The sequence below is a fragment of the Osmia lignaria genome, chromosome 15, assembly GCF_051020975.1.
Source record: "Osmia lignaria lignaria isolate PbOS001 chromosome 15, iyOsmLign1, whole genome shotgun sequence".
NCBI classification, from domain to species: Eukaryota; Metazoa; Arthropoda; class Insecta; order Hymenoptera; family Megachilidae; genus Osmia; species Osmia lignaria.
In genome coordinates this window covers 3236212-3254155 of record NC_135046.1, presented here as the reverse complement: position 1 = coordinate 3254155, position 17944 = coordinate 3236212, and the positions used below count along the sequence as shown (strand labels likewise).

Below are 17944 nucleotides of genomic sequence, written 5' to 3'. Positions count from 1 at the left end.
CGCCGTGTTTCCGCATCAACCAGTGGTGCTCACTGTTACTTCACAATTTTATGCATATCACTGCACTGAAATTATACTTTTCGCTACTGTAAAGGTGAAATAATGGGACAGGGAAAAGTGAAAGGCGAACCGCGATGAAAACTGATCGACAAGAAAATTGTAAAAGTAACTAGAAAATTTAGCGAGGGTAAATTGAAATCCTCCGTAACATGCTCTGTATTCTATAAGATAGTAGAAGGTGTTAAATGAAATGTCAAAATTTTAACAACACTCGATTTTACTGATATTGCAACATACATGCAACTTATATTTATCAAAATACTATGTCACCACGTGCAACGCGTTGTCGATATCGTCTTATATGTACAATATGTTTAATAAAACCTTTGTACCTACTGGCAGATCGCGTGTACTATTTCAATATTACAATAATAATACACGAGTATAATGAGTATGAAATACACACGTTTGACGCTCTCGGGTTATGCAGCTTACATATATGTAATTTATACAATCTAAATTTCATAAAAGATAATGTACATTTAATATATCTTTTTACAATATACATTTCTTCATGCTTATTCCTATAGTAACTACATTTTAATTAAATTGATGTACATTTCGCGCAGACACGTATCAATGAATCTACATGTGAATCTTTTGCATGAACCTCTGATAGTCATTGATATTGCTATTGGACTAACAGTCTTGGTCCCTAAAAGTCACAGCCATCAAATGCAACGAATAGTAATCTGAGATTTAAGGCCACTCGATTCAATTAAAAAATACTAATCGATGAACAGTGAAGACGATCGAGAAATAAACGATCATTTCAGTGAACAATACAGTTTCTCTGAAGTATCTTGTGTTTAAAAATAATATACACTTCCTAACAATACTTTTTCACTCCTTAGGAACAGTAAACGTTGAAATGCGGCAAAGCGTGTTGTTTTCCTTTCCGTTAACTCTAATGAAGCAGCACTCTTAATAGTTTCCATTTTTCCTTTACAATCTTCTGACAGTCTTGGTTGACTTTTCAGGTTCTGTCATGCAACAATTGTTGTTAACGCATCGTTCTTGCTTTCGGTCCTAAAGCAGAGAGTTAAATCCTAAATTTACATATATCATACATTAAAAATAAAACTTATATATACGTACCTTATGGTTGCATGCTGAGTCGAACGCGACCAACCAGCGATAAAATTGTTTTCGCTTCTTTCGGCGATCCGTTGTCTACGGCTACCACTTTTTAATGGTGCGTTAAGTGTGGCACTTTGCATGAGATCAGGAGATATAGTCGATTTTATTGTTTTATAAAATAACCTGTCAAACAAACGATAATAACAGTCACACTCAAATGTTTGTTAATTTTTCATATGTCTGCACGAAACTTTCATACCTAGGTAACAATGCTAGAACACAGGTAAGCACTACTGTAAGCCAATACGTGTATCTGGTGATGGCCACTTCCATTACCCAGTATGAACAGGGTAAGCCCATACAATTAACACAAATCACGTTATAAATTAAACAGAATCCAAAAAATACTCCTAGTGATCCCATTATGGCCAAAACGTGAATTATGGTCTGAAAATGAAATAGCAATCGTACAATATGTATTTTGTACCATTTGAAAATTGTTTGAAAATTCCTCTTACCCAGGATTTAACTTCTATGGCAACATGTGTCAGCATGACAATGATACAGCACGTCATTACGGCGGTTCCAAATTCCCATATGTCAATGGTCGAATCATAGTATATCTAAACCCAAAAGTTCCAATTTATTCAGAACAATGCACCTTTACTGAACGTTTCAAATAATTTCAAGACCATACTAACAGCTGCGTTTACGAAAAAAATAACGATACTTTGATATAAAGCATCAATAATGGTTATCCAAAACGATTGCGGTTTGTAAACGAGTCCAAGGCGTCCTCTTTTGTAAAGATGAGGCATAGACATCAGTACACTAGGTGAAGCTACTCGATCGTACACACCCAATACTAGTGGTGGCATAGAGGTAAATAGTAGATTGTACAACATTAGATAAATTTGGTCCATCATAACTGATCCAGTGAAGCCACAATATAACTACATATATGAAATAAGATGTTGTGTTAAAAAAACAAATTATGTAAGCGGTACATTTGGTAGAGGTATCGAGTATTATACCTGAAACCAAAATACAAGGAAGACAAAGGTGGCATTTTTGTAAAAGAAATACAAAATCATCCTAGACAAACGGTCGTAACACCAATGTCCGTGTAACAGGAGAAGTCTACTAAGCATGGAGAATCGTGGAACAGCAAAATCTGCGGCCATTACAGCTTGCGTCCCTTCGTGTCCAGTGATACCAACGCCCACATCCGCGGTCTGAATCATGCTAACATCGTTCGCGCCATCGCCTATTGCCAGGGTTCTCATTCCCAGTTGCTCCTTTACTATCCGCACTATGTACGCCTGTGACATGAATAACGGGTTAAGATCTATGCTTAACAGAACGTTAGACCCAAAAAGTGGCATTCGTTCTACCTTCTGAAGAGGTGTTGCTCGACACGCTAGTACACTGGAGCACGTTTTTGTTAATTCCAGAAACGGTCGGATCAATCCTGACCGAGGATCAAGAATAACAGTCAGTGTCTTTCCATCCACAACGAGTGCGCGTTGCCTTGGCCACGGACTGTCTACTCTGTGGGCCTCATTTTCCGCAGTATCACGACCGAGCATCGCAATCTCTCTAAAATTATCCGTTCCTCTTCTTATACTTTCCTTTCGTGCAGATTCTAAATAACCGCGGATCAAAGTTTCAGCAACAGATTTAGACCTCGCTTGCAACCACAATAATTGCATCGCGGGTGAAAAAAGACGCGCTGAGTATGCAATGTTAACCGCAGTCTCTGGCTTGTCTCCTAACAATTTAAAATTTCCATTAACCGAATATCTTAAATTATATCATAAACTGTAAACTTTTGATTATACCTGTTAACACCCAAATTACGATCCCTGCTGCCATCAGGGTAGCCATTGTTTCAGGTACACCAGCTTGGAGTTTATCTTCGATCCCAGTAGCACCTAGAAGCGTTAAACGGGATTCGAGTCTCGCATACGAATCTTTGATACGTAATTCACGATTTTCCATTGCTAATTCCGCTTCGGTATGCGTTTGTCGCCAAGTCTCGTACTCCTGAGCGGTCAAAGATTTTTTAGCCATCACTAGGGTTCGAAGACCCTGGCGGGCATAAGATTGCAAATGCTGTCGTGCTTTAATCGTCGTGATAGAATTTTCATCCTGAGAGGTCAGAGACGATAGTATAGCGGTGTCGGCACCTTTGCTGTACAATACCAGCTCATTCGTTAGAGGGTGTCGCACCAAGATGGACATACACTTTCTGTTAGAGTCGAAAGGTAGAACCTGAAATTTAAGATGTATCAGTCGTTACAATAAATTTACTTTCACTGATCCATGAGGAGGGAACTTACATGAAGAATTTCAAAAGTAAGGATGGATTTATCTGGCAAACCGACGATCGCGCTTCGTGCCGTTCGCTTAAGAAGCTTCACATCATAAGCACGAGCGGCGTTCACTAAGGCGAGCTCATCCGGGCTTTCCGCTTCGTAAATCGCAGCGGTAGGTAACAATTCGCCTCCGTTCTTGCCGTTCGTGCCGATAACGGGACTCAACGGACCTCGCCTTTTCTGCGCTCCGTTCGGAGACAATTTCCTTCCTAACAATCCTATTCCTAAACTTGGTATCGACGTCACATTTAGAAACTTTGGCCTACAGATAGTTATTATTTAGCGTTTCGAAATGAAATGAAATTCTATTTATAAAAACATAACAAACAGAGTGGAAATATTGACCTAGGCAGTTTACTCGATAGTTTGCTGCTGTTATTTAAAACAGACTCGATCTCAACCATCGAAGATATTGACGACACGTTTTCCTCCAGACTATCCGTCGGATGCGACAGCGTGGACAAAGGGATAACCGGCGAAGGTGTTAAACTTCTAGAGTCTATCATTCTAGTGTATCTGAAACATGAACGTGATAATGAACTGTGTTTCATTATCGTCCTCCATTCAAAAGCCTTTAACAATGATAAACTGTAAAACAGTGAAGAGTCTCGCTAATAAGAGAGAAAGAATAACATACACAAACCTTCCAGTTTCATCGCCGTTTCGCTGAAGCTCCTCGATCACTCCACTAGAGTTCATAGTGTCGTAATGAGGTTGAGAATTGACCACAACGGTATTACATATCGCTAATACGACTAGGAATTCTTGTAGATGTTGTCTAAATGTACCTATAAGGAGATCTTCCTTAAGCCGCGAGGAAGGTACCAAATTTTCACCGTCCCCTGTGTGCGAATAATCCTGACCCCCCACGATACATCGCCTGAACAGCATTTTGTTCTCCGTAAGCGTACCAGTTTTATCTGAGAATATATACTGCACCTGTTGAAATAGAATGACCGTTTCTCTTTAGAACTGTTATTTGTTATTAAATTACAGTGAGGGATGATATTGGGTTAATCAAAATCACGGACAAATTTGATCGATTCCTCACCTGACCTAATTCCTCCGTGATATTGAGCGCGCGACATTCAGCCGAGCGTCCCGTCTCCGCGTCGTACAGGCCGATATCGTGGCCAATATGATAAACCTGGCCGACTTTCGCCATTTCTAGAGTGACGTACAGGCTCAACGGTATCATCACTTGAAGGATAATCACGAACGTCCAGAACGTTAACATACTCTCGTAATTTGGATCCTGCAGGACTGGGATAAACGGGACGAACGTCGAACCGGCATAGCTGGAGAGCCAAAATCGGCAACCGATTGCACCGATCAGGCATAACACCACCAGGATCACAACGCACCACACCACGTCCCTGTTCATTTGTTTCTCAAGACGAGAACACTGGAAAAATATTTTTTCTTTCAATTTACGTTAATCTTGAAAAATGATTAAGCCCTGATGAAAATGAACTCGTTTACCTTATACCTAGGTCCACCGTTATTAAGCAAGGCTTTCGTCTCGTGACCAGCGTATATCACTATTCCCTCGACAAAATCGGTGTTTTTCAACAAACATTCCCTGAGCAGAAGATTCTCCGTGGAAACAGGTACTCTACCACCGTTCGGATGAACGACAGCTCCGTGAAACCTGCAATTACCAGCGTTAATCGCAACGAGCCACGTCTTACCTTACCCTTTCTCAAATTATTTCCAAGATTACCTGTATATCCTGGTGCTCGGTTGATCGACCTCGATTACGGATCGGAATTTCGCGGGTCGGAAGGTGTCCTGCAGATCCACGAAGCCTCGTGCGACTTGTCGTTGCTTCAGATTCGTCTCGCCGTCGAGATTACAGGTGTCGATGTAAGCAACGCCCTGAGGATCGCTGCTTCGCAGCAGCAACACGTCGGCGGGTACGAGTTCGTTGTTCGAGAGGTGCACCAGGTCGCCGACCTTAACATCCTTCCACGCTACCTTTGCGTACCTGTCGTCGTCCCTGCAATCAGGTGCAACAAATATTTTCAAATACAATTGATCGCCGCTGCAAGAGGTGCTTTGGCCACCTGGTAACCACGAACTTTGAAAACGTAACGTTACACCAATCTACAGACAGCGTAATTTTACTCCACCGCGAATACTTGGAAGAAACAAGAAACAACTTCTTTCGGTAATTAATGACCGGATCAGCAAAACGCTAAACTTTGCTATCAATGATAATTGGGAGCATATATCTAGATAATCGAAGCGTCGCAACGGTCGGACGTCGATTATTCTTAATTAATCATCGTTATGGTTCAACGCTTCGAACCATAAGACATTTGCTGAAACAATTTCAACTTTCTTCTCTCGGGATTTTCGACGATATAAAGGATTAGGTGCTTAAGGCAGAGGTGAGCAAATAACGAGAACCGAGATTTCCTTCTCGTGCGCGACCGAAGATTCGTCTCGTATTTAAATAAATTGAATTCATATTTATTGATTTTTATGCAAAATTAACTAATGAATGCAATCATTTTAAAAGGTGCGGCTCTCCGCTAACCTACGCTTCTACAAAGTGGCCCCGAGTCAAAACAATTGCCCACCCCTGGCTTAAGGTATCTTCATCTTCCATAGATAAGCAAAGAAGTGATCATAAACTTCTGTTAACGAAAAATGTGTACGCAAATACAACCGATAACTATTGCACAGTTTCAGATTCGCGATGAACTTGACGGTCGATTTAGACCGATTAAATGACAAGGCCAGTTGCATATAATTACAAAAATGTGAAGAACGTTTCGGAAACACGAATCGCGCGATTTCAATGGGTGCCACGTGCTATGTATGTAAAAAACGGAGGTTCGTTTCAAGGTAACTTTCGCTTATTTATTTCTCCTAAACAATATATCATTGTTAACGGAAGGCGAGGAATGATCAAATTTGACCTAGACTTCATTTAAGGGGTCATCGTTACGTAGGATTTTAGTTGAGACGAGGTTCGCGTTGATCTGTAACCTTTAGGCGACGCTTCATTACACCGTCGCGTTTCTTTGAGACATTGAAATATCGTCAGTTAAATTCCCTTTCATCGAGTGGGAGCACGCTTTGTAACCGTGAAAACCGGCGTGTCTTCGACGGCAATCGGAACTCGTGAAATCGAACACTGGTTCTAATTTGCATACCTCTTATTCCCGAGGACGCATGACGTGTACCTCCTTGTTCATGGAAGAATAGTTGTTAACAGTATAATTATTATTATATGCTTTCAAGGATGAACAGTCAACGAGTTACAAAAGTCCTCTTGATTCAAAGAGTTCTTGCGACACGATTGCAAAAAAATTATTTTGATATTCTAGTGATCGTCTAATTATAAGATACACAATTTCAATAACCGTGTGAAGTACCGTTTGTAATTAAATCTACTTTTAACGAGCACGTATCGACGAAAGAGAAGCTTGGTTCGTTAAAATTTTTACGATAACAAAAAGCTGATAAATCGGCCGCGGTGACGGCACCAACCGGGTAACCTTAGAAATTCTTTTATGCAACACACACCTTCATTATAGATAACCTGCTGATTAGATAATAAATCATCATTTACCTAATTTCTTTCTTTATAGATAATTATTCATTACGTAGTTTTTACTATCGTGTTTCGCACGATTTCAAAAACTGACGAAGATTTCGACAGACAGTGGAAATATTGAAATATTGCGAATAGAAAATATTTCAAAGGATTCGCGTCCGATGGTTGATCGCATTATCTACTTACACTGTAAGGCGAATCTACAGAAACGTCGATCGTTTTTTTCCGTTATCGTGCAAGCAATAGCGCAATTATCGCTTGTTAGGACAAATTATATTCGATGATAATAATCTTGGGAATGACGTTACGATTAACATATCGCTATTGGAATATTTTTATAAAGAGCTCCCTCGTTTCCGGCACTCAAGTGTGATGGATGGGTTTACTGTGGAAAAGAAAAAGAAAGAAGCGTAGATCAGAGTTTATTTTTCATTTTTTATTTTTCTGAAAATCACAATTTTATTTATTCAAGTCTTATCAGGAAACGAAACAAAATGTAACTGTGACACAATAATTGATTACGTCAGCGGCCTTTTCAATCTTTTTATGTTTCATCGAAATCGTTGAAAACAATTTCCTCGTCTCGCTCTTTAAAAAGGCTTGTCGCTTTTCGGTTACATCGTATCGTGTTACAAAGTGATTGTATCGATGCTGATTGATATAAAATGGTCGAGTGCTATTTTTAAAAATAAACGATTTGAACGACGGCGCGGCAGTGCGCGTATCTCGGCCCAATATCGACACTTATGTCAAACAAATGATATCGATATCGCGTTGGCTCCGAGTTTGGAACTTTAGCGTGGCAAGATGTACTTGTTACTTCTGTCTCGTCCCAGTACCAGCCGTATTATGTGCCGTTGGTGGCGACGGAAAGGGTTAATGGAGGCGGAGAATTCGCTAGGAAGATTTATCTGCTCGTTCTTGACATTGCGGGATTTAGCAGGCGACTGTCGATCTCGTCAGTGAACGAAATTAAACGGGAGGCCAAAGAAGGTCAGCGCGTGCGTGTAGCCGCGAATTAAAGTAGGTAAAGGTCGTAAGAAACGTGCCGCCACGGAAGGGTTTTACCGAACCAGTCGTGGTTCACGCTTACGGCGATTTTTACATCGAATGCTCGTGTAAACACGCCTCCGCCCACTGACGTTCGCCAGATTCGATTAACGGTTATTGCCGATCGTTCGATCCTCAAATATCCTACCATTCTCCTTCTTCTTCAAATTGAATTTTCATTCGTAACAATTAACTCGTTGGAACGTTTCGTAGAAAAGATTGCTCTTCACATTGGAATGCATTCCTCGCGCATTCGTTTGATAGCTCTCTGGTATTTTCTTTGATGAACGCGTACGCGATTTTTCTCTCGACCTCCTTTCCTCTCGAAAACGTCTGTCAGCCCCGTTAGCTTCCTTTCAGCGTCAACGAATCGTCCCCCGCAGAGGCAGCGACCGAGTTCAAGCTTATGCTTGGACGTTCTTCAACGTTTCTTCCTAGTTTCACTTTTTCCTCTGCTTCCTGTTCCAGCTGGCAGGCTCGCTCCCTTTCAGCGATCTTGCCACCAGACAGGAAAAAAAAAAAATCACAGAAGCGATTTGGCTCGGTTCAATTTGCCGCAACGTCATGGACAATTTCCAAGGTGTTCTATTTTTTTTTTTTTTTTTTCCACTGATTTATCAGATACGTTGCATCGGTATTAAAAGGAAAAGCCTTAACGTTGCAGAAAATGCGCGTGCATCAAAGCGTTGATCGATGAAATAGAGTTATTGCGTTGGCGATCCGCGATCAAACGTGGACAACCGTAAACACGTTTCTCAATCGAACCTCCGCCCACGCACAAGGAATCGAGGGTGGCAATGAAAGTGTATCGTTCAGGACATCAATCAACGTTTCCAGGAATTCATCGAACAGGCCTACATATTCTCATTTGCTTGGCCCGCAAGATCGTCGTGATTTCTCTGTAATTCATACAGGAATATACCACCGCATAAACGCCGTCTTTTTGTGGATTTACGGAATTGCACTCCGTTTAATTGATTATTTGTAAACGAATAAACGTGTAAGGTCAAAGTCGAGGCACGTGTATCAGTTGTGCAACTGGTTCTCCCGCGTGTCGGAATCGGTCTCCATCGATCGAGCCGCGGAATTGAGTTACATTATGAATGACATGCAGTCCAATCGTCGCTTACCGAGTACATTTATTTTCTACACTGTCATCTGCTCTCTTTGTCGCGTTACAGATGGTACGCGTATATTTTCAGCGATTAGAAGTGGTAACGCGCCTTCACGGCCCCTGGGAATGATAAAATCTTGAAAATCATGCACGATTCCAACAGTGAAAAAACTTTTAGGAATTCCGCTCGACCTAGTAATTCCATTTCAAAGATTGCCGTGGCATTCCTTCGAATGATTGCGATAGAACAGCCTCGAATATCGATATGTATCGATTCGTTCACTCGTTCAATGAGTAAATTGATGCTTATCACCGATTCCATCGAGGGTGCACTTAACCCTTTCTACTCCGTATACTTCTGCCACAACGTTATTTATACTCATTTTTGGCTATCAATAATTTTCAGTTTGGCTCGGTATCAATAATAATACGGTATTTTCGTCGTACGTGATATTACGGAGGTGAAATTTTAACATTCTACGCGATAAATTTAATATCACCAAGCGTTTATGGGTTTATGCGTTTATGAGGCGCAATTAGCACCCCACTGCTAATTGCGAGGTTGCAGAGTTGAAAAAAACTTTGCCTTATATGGAACAGGTGCGCGCTGTAATTTTACAAGATTATAAGAGAAGCGCAAACAACAGGAACATGTAATAGTCTAAACGAATGAATAATGCATTTGCTTTTAGAATAACTCAATTCACCTAGACTTCACTCTTCCTTTTCAAACACGACGAAACTTTGTATTAATTAATTAAAGGTAGATTATCGGAAGATAAAAAGGTGCTCTTAAAATTTGTTGATAGTCATCTTTACAAGCAGCGGAATACCTTGAAACTCTTTTTCACTGCGTGGCTGAGAAAGGTGGGTAAACAAGGCTGTACAGAGCAATAAAACAGCATTTACGCAGTAAGGATGACCAAACGAGGAAAGAAACGAAACGCTTCAGCCATGACCCCGAAGGAATCGAAGGAAGTATTCTTGTTAGTTTTATGATTGGAAGAATTTTTCAGCGATTCGAACGTCTTTCGAGCATGTACGGCTAAGTTATCAGCAATCGCTGGCTCCCAAAAAGGTGTACCGAGACAGACGCTCCGACAATCTTCATTTTAATCTCTTATCGAGTCTGCGAGCTGCCAAACAGTTACGTTTACTTTGTATCGAATAACAATTCTGAAAAGCATTTAAAATGAGCATGCTGTCGCGAATCACCGTTCCTTCTTGCTTAAACCTTGAATAAGTTAAATCGAACAGCACTTTATCTTCGTTCCACTCGATTTCACAGGTTTTTGCAATTAGCAAACGGGACTCGATTAATGAACAGCGCGGAAACAGGTTCGCCTGTGTTTACCATGGTAGTGATTTATCTCTTCTTCGAAGCTATGCAATTCACCTCCTCCGAATGCATGTATCCGATACATCGGACTAAGTCGAAGCCTTTGGAAATTCATGGACGATTGAATTTTTGACTCACCCCACGTAGACCCGACATGTGGAATTATTGACACGCCGGTCGCTGGCAAGTCTTCGCCGATCCTCAAAGTAATCTTTCAGCGCTGTCACGCCTAGGACGAAGATTACAGGTATCATGGCGACTTCTTTGCCGAACGCGTTGATTGCTGGCACCCAATTAAGCAACACGATAAACACGAAATATATATTGGCCACGCGGTGAAATTGTTCGATAATGTTGCGAGGTAGGAAGCTCAGCATAGTGTATTTTGTTGTGCGCACTCTGGAAACATAAGAATATGATCGTTATCATCGCGAGCCCTACTTGTTTGCTTAGTCGCCCAAAGTTTACACAGGGCACCCCGGAAGTTAACGACACCCTTAGGCTCGAATTACCTATTGTTCACTCTCTTTCCATTAGGATGCTGACTCGAAGGTGTCTTCGGCGGTACTAAGTGATTTGGTACTATTGTCCTTAAGCGAGGTTCATCGGGTAACGGGCCGAAGCATCGGGCCCAGAGTCTCCTCCACCACGGAGGTTCTGCGCTACGTCTTATCGTGTATATCGACTCTGATCTGGGAACAATAAACACATCCATGTTAGCGGCGACAAGGTGAATTTTTTTTAAACGACGTAGAGGTGGAATAATTTATGAGCAATTGATCTCGCACACGCCCTATTACCAATTCGATTGCAAAACCGCGCGGATGTTAATAGAGACTACACGTAGAAGAGCAACATCGATCGAACGAATGTCATAGTTATGAACTGCTGGACGCGTAGTTGCGAGTAACTCTTCAAATTTTAATCCTCTGCTCCAGTCTATTCTCATTTCTCATTAATTAATATCACCGACAGCTGAACTTCTGCAACATCTTCAATTTAAAAGTATCTATTGGTATTGGGAAGCAGGACAAAGGTGAAATGAAAAAAAAAACAAAAGGATGTTCTCCCTTGGCTTTTCTAAAAACGACTGACTGGCAACAGCCAAAAATCCTCATGCTAGGCGGGCTCTCATTAGCCCTTATCTATATTTCAACACTTTACGTTTACGTATTGAGTTACGAATGCCTTTGGTCCAGAGAGTTCGAAGAATTAACTATTGGGCTCTCAGCATTTTATTTGATCATGAACATTGATCGTGCTGTTGATATAAGATAATATAAAATTTGTGCTCGTATATCAATAGTATCGCGAACCAGTGAGAGCGGGAGAAACCGTTTTGACAATGAGGAATCACGTGATTGTTTCATGAATATTTTCGCGAATCGACCTCACTATGTATCAATTATTACTGGTGAACATACCTGGACGCCTGTCGCGAGTGTCCTCGAAAGGAGGGCACCCTCCCAGCGGTGGGCGGTCTCGGTTCCTCCCTGTGTCCGGGTGGAAGGATAAAGTCCGTCCTGGATCCGACCCGGCTGTGTCCTGTGACCGAGTGACCCTGTACCTCGATCACCTGACCTTGACTGAACGCCCTTTGGTGACCGGGTTTCTTCAGTGCCGATGGTCTGGCAGCTCCGATCGCGGACAAAGGACCGAGATACGATCCCGTCTGCGCCTGGTATCCCGTGCTCGTCAGGCAATCCGCCAATACTCCTCCATGACTGGCCGATCTGGCGTGAGTCCTCGGCAATGGTCTTCTTCTGTTTCGAATCGCCTCGTCCTCCTCGGCGTCTACTTTGCCGAATCCTCCGGTCGACGAGATCGTGTTGGGTATCGAAGTATCGGGAATTGAGCCGATCGCTGGCTGCAACGACATGACCGCTGATCCGGGATAATGCTGCTGATTCAATCCCGATCCTGGGAACACGTAAACCGACGCCTGTCTCTCGATCTCGCTCGCAGCTTCTTGCGCGCCGGCTTCGGACATGTTGGCACATCTGGGGACAAAGATTCACGTGTTGCGTTGGTTACTTGCGATCGATGAAAAACACTGAGTCAACTCCGTAAGACGCATACGCTGCGTCGCCAGTTACGTTACGATTTCTTTTACAACAAAATAAAACCACTGGAAAACCTTGGCGTTAAAACCGAATCGAGGAAATGGTTCAACGGCACAGGATGCAAACGAGATAAATAGCAACGAACAAAAGCCACATGGCAGAGAATCGAAACATCGAGTGTGTGTTTCTGTATTTCTGCGAAACAACGATCGCCGATGAAACGCACGAATGATGGACCAACGAGTATAAATAATCGAAGGAATATGTATAAGTGTCGGATGATCTTCGTTGTTCCATGAATCGTGGAAATCCTGCGAAAAATCGATCGATCTATTTATAGGATGTACCATCGGACGAGGGAAAACAACCCCGGCGTTGGGACCCACCGGACGATATGCAGGAAGTAACGTAATGCATTTCGAGTACGGTTGCTGTCGCGATCGTGGGTGCACTTGCACTTGCCCGGCACAGATATGCTATTAATAAGATTGCTGAGTGAAAGAGCAAGAGGGATACGAGGGTACAAAGGGGGTTGGAGAAAGAGAGAAGAGTTGTTTTTTCTTTTTTTTTCTCTTTTCGAGAGTAAGCAAACACCGCAGAAACGCGAATGGATTAGAGTCGCCGGCGATGCTTCGGAAGAGTTTACAAAATGTTGCGAAACTCTAATCACCTTACAACGAGTAATCCAATAGCATCGCTGATGAGATCAACTTTCACAAGGTTTTGGTTACCACGACTTACATCTAGGTGCGACGGAAGAAAGGCTCGAGCTGTTGATTCTCCGTGTAAAAAGAAATCGAAAAGTTTCAAGCGCCCTACACGAGACTTAGATGTCTATGCAATCAGCTGATCGGGTACAATCTTTTCGAAACACTCTGTATTCTTCGGCATAAGAAGAACGGAAACAGAAGATATTTCTTTATCGAAATATTCGAAGAATTTTTCGATGGAACGCGAGGTCAATGGTTCACCTTTGGGTCGATCGATATTTCCTTTGTAAATTTTACACGAAAGCCGCCGGGTTACAGGGTTCGTGCCACTTTTCCGTGACACAATACCCGCACGGAACGACCGAAACGAGCACAGTTACACCAGATACACCCAGCTAGCCTACTGAAATATCCCTGTTATCGGTCCCTCGTTGCGTATGCTTCGCGCGATAAAATGCTTCGCTCGGGTTCCAACGTCGTCGCGTATTTCAATTTGCTAACACCGAATTCAAAATTCTTGTAAATCTGTCAAACCCACGGAGTGGTTACGGATAAGTAACTGCAATGAGATACAGTATGGTTCAGAAATAGAGCAGATCAGCAACTGCAATCGATATAAGAAAGATTGTAACAAACTTAAGCTATTTGCGAAGTCGAACGTTTCACATATAATAGAAGGAAAACAGAAGAGCACCAAGAGGGAATAAAAATAAACTTGCCCGTCGAACCGCGATCGGAAGAGGGGTAAGTTTGAGTTATTTGTTTGGACGCAAAGTTGCTTTTCAATGAATCAAGATACAAAATAGCTCGAATTCTATCGCACATGATAACCAGCCTTCCACTCGAAGGGTGGTAAATTGTGGTTCGAAACTAATTATTGCCGAGCGATAGAGAACAAACTCATTATTGATGTTTTACCTTGCTCCACGTATGTATATGTTGTTTATCGCTGATACATTATTTACAGCGTTTATTACACGCGGATCGCTTTTATATTCTCGAACGGGGAAATTTCTTTTTCCGAAGCGTATACCAAAGAAAGATCGTCGATACAACTCTGAAGCGCTATCAACGGATAGAAGCAGCAATTTGGAAGTGTTACCTTGTACGCAATAATTGCAAATGATAACAGCTCGTTACCGATTCCAGCATGTAGAACTCGAGCCAACCCTCCCGTTTAGAAGGCGTCGATACTCGCATGACCCAATTCCATTCTTCGGCTTTTCTACCCTTGATATTGTCCGTTTACATTAGAACACAGGATTTACCTCGGTTTGATGGCTGATATCGATCTCGACTCGAATCAAGCGGTCACTTAACGCGTATCTGATCAACGACGCACACGGTGCGTCGTTAAGGTCTTCCCTGGTCTCAACCTATGACGCACCTGGTGCGTCGCCGCTAGTTTTCATACAAAAAATGAAACGATAGAAAAAGAACGAACATTTTGCATGTTACAACGAGTAGAAGAAGGCTAGTCAGGCTACGATTTCGATCAGATTCGAACGAGAATTGATGACCCTGAAACAGTGACCTCAAATGCAATAGAAACATGCAATACGTTCGTCGAAGCAACGAATCAATGTTGAAATTATTTAACGCTTCAACAGGGTCTCGAGAGCATGAATGATTCGATGTGTTTTTTTTTTTTTTTGCTCGTAATCGATATTTTACGCCACTTGGAACCACTTGCCTCGGTCTCGCCCGATTTTGCGCTGACGTAATTCCTCTACGTTAATGGCTATCATCGTCCTAAGGTAAATAGGATTAATGGTAAACGTTAACAGTCTCGTCCCTAACCGTTCGAGGATGATTGACTCGACCCATATTTATTTCTTTATTTATTTTTTTTCCTTATCGATCCTCTCGTCGTTTCCACCAGCGTCTCGCTTTTTCCTCGTTGCTCTTTTCTCAAGGAGAGTCTCGAAAAGCGTCTCAACAGTAGACTCGACGTCGAGTTGAATCGTTTAATCCAGTTTGGCCTAATTTAGCTTGACAAGGATGGTTATTAGCACAGCACTCGCGTGTCCTCTTATGAGAACGCGCGTTCATTGCTTGTTTCTTTCGTTGAACTCGTTTTACGAGAAGTGTACACGTATAGGTATTCTGTAACGAAGAGAGGAGACCTCGCTTAGGGAACTTATAACTTTTTTCTCTCCTGCTGTTCTAGGAGAGGTCTACGATGCTCGGGGAGCGCAGCCAACGTAACCGGTTTCGGAGCCGGACACTCAGAGGGTCGGAGTGGCTTTGAAAATAACCGCAACCGATCCTCAATGGTAACCTTCGACCCGTTCGAGCGTACCGAAAGAACCGAGGAACGTGGTTCGAGTCCGTTTCAAATGCCGATCTCGTATACGTATATCGCTTCATTCGAAATAGCAATCGTTACACGAGCATTGCACTTTCTACTCGATCAGCCGACGACTCTCTGCATAATTTATATCCTTTCCTTTCGTCAAATTTATCGTCCTTATTAAAAAGCCTGCTGACGCTAATCTACGAGCCTCGTGCTTCTACCACAAGTAGGTTAGAGTGTTAACGAACTAGCTACGTTTTCCTTGCCGTATAATATTTCCCTTCCATGAATTCAGATTATCCTCTATCACGAGCGCTTTATACATACGGCACAGACTCTCTCATTACTGTTTCGCTTCAACTTCGAGCTTCCGCATTTCGATGAAAGTTTCTCGTAATAAATGAGAAAACTAATGCTGTTACGTGTATAGGCGGGAAAGAGGAAAGGCGACAACGAAATCAAAACGTAAGTTGTTTCGGAAGTAGAAATGTAGGATAGAAAAATGTACGCGGTTCAAATAGAAAGCATTAAGTAGAAGTTACGTCAGAGCATTCGTCCCGAGGAATTTCCCGTCGTTCGAAACACATTGAAGAATTTTTTAGTTCGAGATGTATCCGAGAAACCGCGCTCACTAGCGTAGATCGTTCTGAATTTGGCGGCATTTAATCACGGTAAACAGATCTCGCGTTTGACAAACGATCCGGAGTACGATATTTCAAAAAGTACCATCGTTTGCTTTCTAAACACGCTCTTCTTATCCTACGATCGCAACTTACTTTCGACTTACGCTCGTTTACTAATAGAGCAGCGTGAATGCCGTTCGATCAGATTTGAAAAGAGAACCGTTTAAATAATGAAAAGATAAAATAAGCATAGTATACCCACATTTTTTCAAGCTCCCGACGTGGTCCACGTGGCCTTCGTTAATAGTCTCGCAGGCACGAGGGACGGCACAACTATCCCCCCACGATGTTTTCGAATTTTCAAAATGTTTCACATGTTTGCGTCTACAAGTAGTCGCTCTATGGAAAATCGCGAGTAATCGAGCACACAGAATCGTGAACGTCGAAAAAGAATCCACTAAAACTTTCGCGTGACTCTTTTTGACAGGAAAAGTAACGGGTTATAATCTGCCGCGTTCCTCTCAACGAATCTCTCTGGGAATACCAGTTTCACTACCGCACATCCTCTTGACACGTTACGGTATTGCACGTAAACGCTGACGATACGATTTCCACACCAGTTAGTCCGTTTTTCCTTACAACTGTCCCGAGAGAAGTACTCACGAGATCCGTGTACACTCTCTTCAAGTCCAACCGCTTCTCTGAGTTCCGCGGTAACAAACCGAATGACCTTATCGTCGTACACATACTGACAATTCGTATCAGCCAACTTACCAAGTGCAACCGTCACCGACAATCCCGCTCTTACCGCCATCTATCGTCGTCGCCGCCTCCCTTTAAACATTTTTTTTAATACGAGAAACGTAAAATTCCTAGAGGGATGCGAGCGTCGAAAACTTCACCGACAGTCCCTAGAAAAATCCCTAGGAACGAGAACACAAATTACGTCGTCATTACTAAACAGAATGCAAAAACATTTGAGGGACGTGTTCAGGAGGCCCTAAAGAATGGCGCTCTGGTCCTTATATTATCCAAATCGTCGAAAAGTTATAAAATATTGAAATTTATGTCTGTCAACAGTCAAGAAAATGGCGGATCGGACTCACTTGCATTAATTTATTCGTAATATAAACATTTTTGCGAATCGTACGTCCAAATGGAGACCAGAGCGCCATTCTTTGGGTCGAATAGAACAAAACGAGCATTCAAGGGATGATGTACAAGCCTAGTAAAAGAAATTTGTGTTCTACGATTTTTCTTTCCTATACTGTGGTATCGTGGAGAATGGGACGTTCGAGCCTGGAAAAGGCGATAAACTCCGACGGGTGAATTTCTTTTTCACGCGCCGTTCTATCGACTACGATAGCGATTTTCAACCCATGTGTCATGAGATGTATTATCATTATTTTTTGTTGCTATGATTATTCTTTTTTTTAGTGAAACTGCAGAACAATGATACTTGTAGGTTCAAGCCACCGCCCCTATAAGGGTTCATAATTAATTAATCAGTGACTGGATTCTTACAAAACCTATGTTAGAAAGTCGCTACAAGTATGTAGATCAATCATAAAAGTTCATAAATTATTCCTAGATAGGCCCATTTTTGCCGATAATGTCACCTCGCTGCATTATCCGTGTCTTTTAAAGTTCGACCACTTCGCCA

General features: G+C 42.1%; 1 protein-coding gene across 4 annotated transcripts; it reads right to left on the bottom strand.

Annotated features, from left to right (window-relative positions):
* Nucleotides 1-276: 276 nt before the first annotated feature.
* Nucleotides 277-17054, bottom strand: LOC117612088 (phospholipid-transporting ATPase VD). 4 transcript variants are annotated; one of them, XM_034340811.2, is made up of 18 exons: nt 16544-17054; nt 12014-12589; nt 11102-11281; nt 10728-10988; nt 5242-5517; nt 5001-5169; nt 4570-4923; nt 4156-4457; nt 3864-4034; nt 3483-3780; nt 2982-3414; nt 2535-2911; nt 2175-2462; nt 1842-2093; nt 1659-1763; nt 1400-1587; nt 1159-1323; nt 277-1089 (listed from the first exon to the last, which is right to left on the bottom strand). In XM_034340811.2, the coding sequence occupies exons 2-18, from the start codon at nt 12577-12579 to the stop codon at nt 1047-1049; spliced, it is 4428 nt and encodes a 1475-aa protein (XP_034196702.2). In that variant the 5' UTR covers nt 12580-12589; nt 16544-17054; the 3' UTR covers nt 277-1046. The 4 variants fall into 4 exon arrangements, with proteins under 4 accessions (XP_034196702.2, XP_034196706.2, XP_034196704.2 ...); XM_034340815.2 differs by having other exon boundaries at nt 4162-4457; nt 16544-17053; XM_034340813.2 differs by lacking the exon at nt 16544-17054 and adding an exon at nt 13624-16449.
* Between the last annotated feature and the right edge of the window lie 890 nt (nt 17055-17944).